Source organism: Lepidothrix coronata, unplaced genomic scaffold (genome assembly GCF_001604755.1).
Source record: "Lepidothrix coronata isolate B3197 unplaced genomic scaffold, Lepidothrix_coronata-1.0 Scaffold631, whole genome shotgun sequence".
NCBI lineage: Eukaryota > Metazoa > Chordata > Aves > Passeriformes > Pipridae > Lepidothrix > Lepidothrix coronata.
The window spans coordinates 14,051-20,327 of record NW_016690811.1 but is presented as its reverse complement, the minus strand read 5'-3'; the positions used below and the strand labels follow the sequence as shown (position 1 = coordinate 20,327).

At 18.8% G+C, this 6,277-nt stretch overlaps 1 protein-coding gene and 1 long non-coding RNA gene across 2 annotated transcripts in view; both read right to left on the bottom strand.

The window, feature by feature from the left end:
- LOC108510307 lies at positions 1-2,597 on the bottom strand. Its single transcript, XR_001878786.1, has 2 exons — positions 2,536-2,597; positions 1-88 (listed from the first exon to the last, which is right to left on the bottom strand). It is a non-coding gene; the product is annotated as an uncharacterized LOC108510307 (long non-coding RNA).
- Positions 2,598-2,827: 230 nt separating this feature from the next.
- The window catches only part of LOC108510305 (protein pygopus-like), a 5,281-nt gene continuing 1,831 nt past the window's right edge, over positions 2,828-6,277 (bottom strand). Inside the window, exons 3-5 of the mRNA XM_017839975.1 lie at positions 6,027-6,251; positions 4,694-4,900; positions 2,828-3,179 (exon numbers count right to left, since the gene is read on the bottom strand). Of these exons, the coding sequence (XP_017695464.1) occupies positions 2,851-3,179; positions 4,694-4,900; positions 6,027-6,251 (761 nt within the window). The 3' untranslated portion in view covers positions 2,828-2,850. The remainder of the gene's footprint in view (positions 3,180-4,693; positions 4,901-6,026; positions 6,252-6,277) is intronic.

Sequence of the window (6,277 nt, the reverse complement as noted above, 5' to 3'; positions counted from 1 at the left end):
TCGGGAAGAAGACGACCTGGCCGGCGGTGACGTTGTAGGTGGTGACGGTGGCGTTGTCGGGGCCGATGACGCCGATCCAGGCGGAGCCCTGAGGGAAAATTGAAATTAAAATTTAAAATTAAAATTAAAAATTGAAATTGAAAATTAAATTTAAATTTAAAATTAGAAATGAAAAGTAAATTAGAAGTGAAAATTAAATTAAAAATTAAATTAGAATAGATAATTAAATTAGAATCGAAAATTAAATTAGAATTGAAAATTAAATTAGAATTGAAAATTAAAATAGTAAATTAAATTAAAATTAAGAATTAAATTAAAATTAAAATGAAAAAATTAAATTAAAATGAAAAATTAAAATGAAATTAAAAATTAAAAATGAAATTAAAATTATAAATTAAATTGGAATGAAAAATTGAATTAGAGTTAAAAATTAAATGGAAATTGAAAATTAAAGTAGAATTGAAAATTAAAATTAAAAATTAAATGAAAATAGAAAATAAAAATAAAATTGAAAATTAAATTAGAAGTGAAAACTAAAAATTTAAATGGAAAATAAAAATTAGAATTAAAAATTAAATTAGAAGTGAAAATTAAAGTAGAATTGAAAAATCAAATTAGAATAGAAAATTAAAAAATTTAAATTGAAAATAAAAATTAAATTAAAATTGAAAATTAAATTAGAAGTAAAAATTAAAAATTTAAATTGAAAATAAAAATTAAATTAGAATTAAAAATTAAATTAGAAGTGAAAATTAAATTAGAATTGAAAAATAAATTAGAATTGAAAATTCAATTAGAATTGGAAATTAAATTAGAATTGAAAAATAAATTAAAATTGAAAATTCAATTAGAATTGAAAATTAAATTCAAAATTCAATGAAAATTAAAAATTAAACTAGGATTGAAAATTAAATTAGAATTAAAAATTAAATTAGAATTGAAATTTAAATTAGAATTAAAAATTAAATTAGAATTGAAAATTAAATTAGAAATAAAAATAAAAAAATTAAAATAAAAAAATTAAATTAAAAAATAAAAATTAAATTAAAATTAAAAATTAAAATAAAGTTGAAAATTAAAATTAGAATTGAAAATTAAATTAGAAGTGAAAATTAAATTAGAAGTGAAAATTAAATTAAATTAAAAATTAAACTGAAAATTAAATTAGAATTGAAAATTAAAATAGAAAATTAAATTAAAATGAAAAAAATAAATTAAAATGAAAAATTAAATTAAAATGAAAAATTAAAAATAAAAATTAAATTAGAATTGAAAATTAAATTAGAATTAAAAATTAAATTAAAAATGAAATGAAAATTGAAAATTAAATTAAAAAATTCAATGAAAATTGAAAATTAAATTAGAATGAAAAATTAAATTCAAAATGAAATGAAAGTTGAAAATTAAATTAGAATTGAAAATTAAATTAAAATTGAAATGAAAACTGAAAATTAAATTAAAAATTAAATGAAAATTGAAAATTAAATTAGAATTGAAAACTAAATTAGAATTGAAAATTAAATTGGAATTGAAAATTAAATTAGAATTGAAAATTAAAAATTTAAATTTAAAATAAAAATTAAATTAGAATTGAAAATTGAATTAGAATTGAAAATTAAATCAAAATTGAAAAATTAAATTGGAATTGAAAATTAAAAATTTAAATTTAAAATGAAAATTAAATTAAAATTAAAAGTTAAAATTACATTAAAGTTAAATGAGAAGTGAAAATTAAATAAGAATTAAAAATATAAATTGAAAATAAAAATTAAATTAAAATTAAAAATTAAAATTAAATTAAAATTAAAAATTAAAATTAAATTAAAATTAAAAATTAAAATTAAATTGAAAATTAAAATTAGAATTGAAAATTAAATTAAAATTAAATTAAAATTAAAAAATTAAATTAAAATGAAAAATTAAAATTAAATTAAAAATGAAAAATAAAAATTAAATTAAAATTATAAATTAAATTAGAATGAAAAATTGAATTAGAATTAAAAATTAAATTAGAATTGAAAATTAAATTAGAAGTGAAAATTAAAATAGCATTGAAAAATAAATTAAATTAAAAATTAAATTAAAAATAAAATTAGAATTGAAAATTAAATTAGAATTGAAAATTAAATTAAAAATGAAATGAAAATTGAAAATTAAATTAGAATTGAAAATTTAATTAGAATTGAAAATTAAAAATTTAATTTAAAATTAAAAATTAAAATTTGAAATTAAAATTAAATTGAAAATTAAAATTAGAATTGAAAATTAAAAATTTAAATTTAAAATAAAAAATTAAATTAAAATAAAAATTCCATTAAAATAAAAAATTAAATTAGAATTGAAAATTAAATTAGAATTAAAAAAAAATTGAAATTGAAAAAATGAAATTAAAATTCCAAAATCAAAATAAAATTGAAAAAAAATTAGAAAAAAAATCGGAAAAAACGCCAAATAGAAACCTAAAAAAAAACGAAATTAAAATGTTGTTTGCCGTGGGATGAAAAGGTGGGAATTCCCGGCAAACCCTTGGAATACCTGGAGCAGGAAGCCGTGCTCGTGGGCGTTGAAGTGCCAGTGGGGCGCCCGCAGCCCCCGCCNAGTGATTTTTCAGCGATTTTTCTGGAATTTTTGAGGAATTTTTCAGGGATTTTTCAGGAATTTTTCAAGAATTTTTTAGGAATTTTTAAAGGATTTTTCAGGGATTTTTCAGGAATTTTTCAGGAATTTTTCAGCGATTTTTCAGGGATTTTTTCAGGAATTTTTCAGGGATTTTTCCGGAATTTTTCCGGAATTTTTCAGGAATTTTTAAAGGATTTTTATCGGATTTTTTAGGGATTTTCCAGGGATTTTTCAGGAATTTTTAAGGAATTTTTCAGCAATTTTTCCGCGATTTTTCCGGAATTTTTCAGGAATCCCAATCCCCAAAATCCCCAACATTCCCAAACCTTCAGCGCCCGGGCCAGGACATCTTCCGGGGTGTCGAAAAAAGCGTCGTCCACATCCAAGGTTTGCAATTCCTGGTGGGTGCTGAAGAAAAGCAGGAAAAGGCAGTCGGTGCTCCCGGAATTCTTGATCCAGTGGACGGTGTTTTTCGGGAAGAAGACGACCTGGCCGGCGGTGACGTTGTAGGTGGTGACGGTGGCGTTGTCGGGGCCGATGACGCCGATCCAGGCGGAGCCCTGAGGGGGAATTAAAATTAAAAGATAAAATTGAAATTTAAAATTGAAATTAAATTGGAAATTAAAATTAGAATTGAAAAGTAAATTAGAAGTGAAAATTAAATTAGAAGTGGAAATTAAATTAGAAGTGAAAATCAAAAATTTAAATTGAAAATAAAAATTAAATTAGAAGTGAAAATTAAATTAGAAGTGAAAATTAAATTAAAATTAAATTAAAATTAAAATGAAAAAATTAAATTATAATGAAAAATTAAATTAAAATGAAAAATTAAAAATAAAAAATCAAAATTAAATTAGAATTGAAAATTAAATTAGAATGAAAAATTGAATTAGAATTAAAAATTAAATGGAAATATTGAAAATTAAATCAGAATTGAAAATTAAAGTAGAATTGAAAATTAAATTAGAATTGAAAATAAAATTAGAATTGAAAAATAAATTAGAATTGAAAATTAAATTAGAATTGAAAATTAAATTAGAAGTGAAAATTAAATTAGAAGTGAAAATTAAATTAGAAGTGAAAATTAAAAATTTAAATTAAAAATAAAAATTAAATTAGAATAAGAAATTAAAATTAAATTAAAATTAAAAATTAAAATTAAATTGAAAATTAAATTAGAATTAAAAACTAAATTAAGAATTAAATGAAAATTGAAAATTAAATTAGAATTAAAAATAAATTAAAATTAAAAACTAAATTAAATTAAAATTAAAATTAAAAATGAAACTAAAATTAAAAATTAGATGAAAATTAAAAAATAAATTAAAATTGAATTAAAATGAAAAATTAAATTAAAATAACAATTAAATAAAAATAAAAAATTAACTTACAAATAAAAATTAAATTAAAAAAATAAATTAGAATTAAAAATTAAATTAAAATAAAAAATTAAATTAGAATTAAAAATTAAATTAAAATTAGAAAATAAATTAGAATTAAAATTTAATTAAAATTAAAAATTCAATTACAATTAAAAATTAAATTAAAATAAAAATTAAAATAAATTAAAAATTCAATTAGAATTAAAAATTAAATTAAAAATAAAAATTAAACTAAATTAAAAGTGAATTAAGATTAAAAATAAATTTAGAATTAAAATTGAATTAAAATTAAAAATAAATTTAAAATTAAAATTGAATTAAAATTAAAAATTAAATTAGAAATACCAATCAAATCAAATCAAATTTTAAATTAAAATTAAAATTGAAATTGAAAATAGAAATAAAATGTAATGTAAAATAAAATAAAACCAGAAGAAAATAAAAATAAAATAAAAATAAAATAGAAATAAAAACAAAATAAAAATAAAAACAAAATAAAAATAAAATCAAAAAAGAGTAAAATCAAAATAAAAATAAAATAGAAATAAAGATTAAAATTAAAAATAAAGCTTAAAATTCAAATTCCAACTCAGAGAAAAATTCCCCAAAAAATCGCCAATAAAAATCCAAATTTCGGGGGCCGAAAAGGCCCGAAAAAAAAGTCGGGAATTCCCGGCAAACCCTTGGAATACCTGGAGCAGGAAGCCGTGCTCGTGGGCGTTGAAGTGCCAGTGGGGCGCCCGCAGCCCCCGCCCGCGGATCCGCAGGGTCCCGAAGGTCATCCCGGAGCGCCGGGCGTTCAGGCTGCTCCCGAATTCCCGCTCCTCCCGGCTGCCGTATTCCCGGGGGTCCTGCCGGAAGCGCGCCCACTGGATCTCCCCCCCCGGGAAGCTGAACACCTGGGGGAAGGGAATTTTGGGGGTTATATTCAATTATTTTCGATTTATTTTTGTGTTATTTTATTGAGATTTATTTGGTATTTTAGATTTTAAATTGATTTTTAAATTATTAAATTCGTAATTGATATGATTTTTATTTAATATTTTACATTTATACTTTTATTTATATTTTAATTTTATATTTTATATTTAATATTTTATATTCAGACTTTTATTTATATTTTTATTTTATATATTTTATATTTTATATTTTATATTTAATATTTTACATTTATACTTTTATTTTTAATTTTATTTTACATTTTATATTTTATATTTTTATTTACACTTTTATTTATATTTTAATTTTATATTTAATATTTTATATTTACGCTTTTATTTATATTTTTATTTTATATTTTATATTTTATATTTAATACTTTACATTTACACTTTTATTTATATTTTATATTTAATATTTTATATTAAATATTTTATATTTAATATTTTACATTTATTCTTTTATTTATATTTTTATTTTATATTTTATATTTACACTTTTATTTATATTTTTATTTTATATTTTATATTTTATATTTAATATTTTACTTTTACACTTTTATTTATATTTTTACTTTATATTTTATATTTACTATTTTATATTTACACTTTTATTTACATTCTTATTTTATATTTTTATTTTATATTGAATATTTTATATTTAATATTTTACATTTATACTTTTATTTATATTTTAATTTTATATTTCATATTTTATATTTACGCTTTTATTTATATTTTAATTTTATACTTTGTATTTTACATTTTACATTTATACTTTAATTAATATTTTAATTTTCTATTTTATATTTAATATTTTACATTTATACTTTCATTTATATTTTAATTTTATATTTAATATTTTATATTTTTATTTTTATTTTTATATTTATATTTTTATTTTTATTTTTTTATTTTATATTTTATATTTAATATTTTACATTTATACTTTCATTTATATTTTAATTTTATATTTAATATTTTATATTTTCTGTATTTTATTTTTCTATTTAATTTCTCAATTCATTTTATATTTGACATTAATTGGGAATTAATTAGTCATTAACTAATTAATTAATCGCAGTACCTTGGATTTGGGGAGTTGATACAGGAACTGGAATTTGGGCTCCACCCCGTTCCCGGGGGGTTCCGGCGTGGGCGGGGCCGCGATGCCGGAATTCCGGAGGGGGCGGGTGTTTTCCAGGAAAATCAGGGAAAGAGCCAGGATTCCGATGGTGGTGGTGAGGACGCAGGCCAGGAGGCAAAGGAGGAAGATTTGAAGTAAATTCCGGGTTTTCCCGGCCGGAATTCCCTGGAAAAGTGAAATGGAGAGAAAAC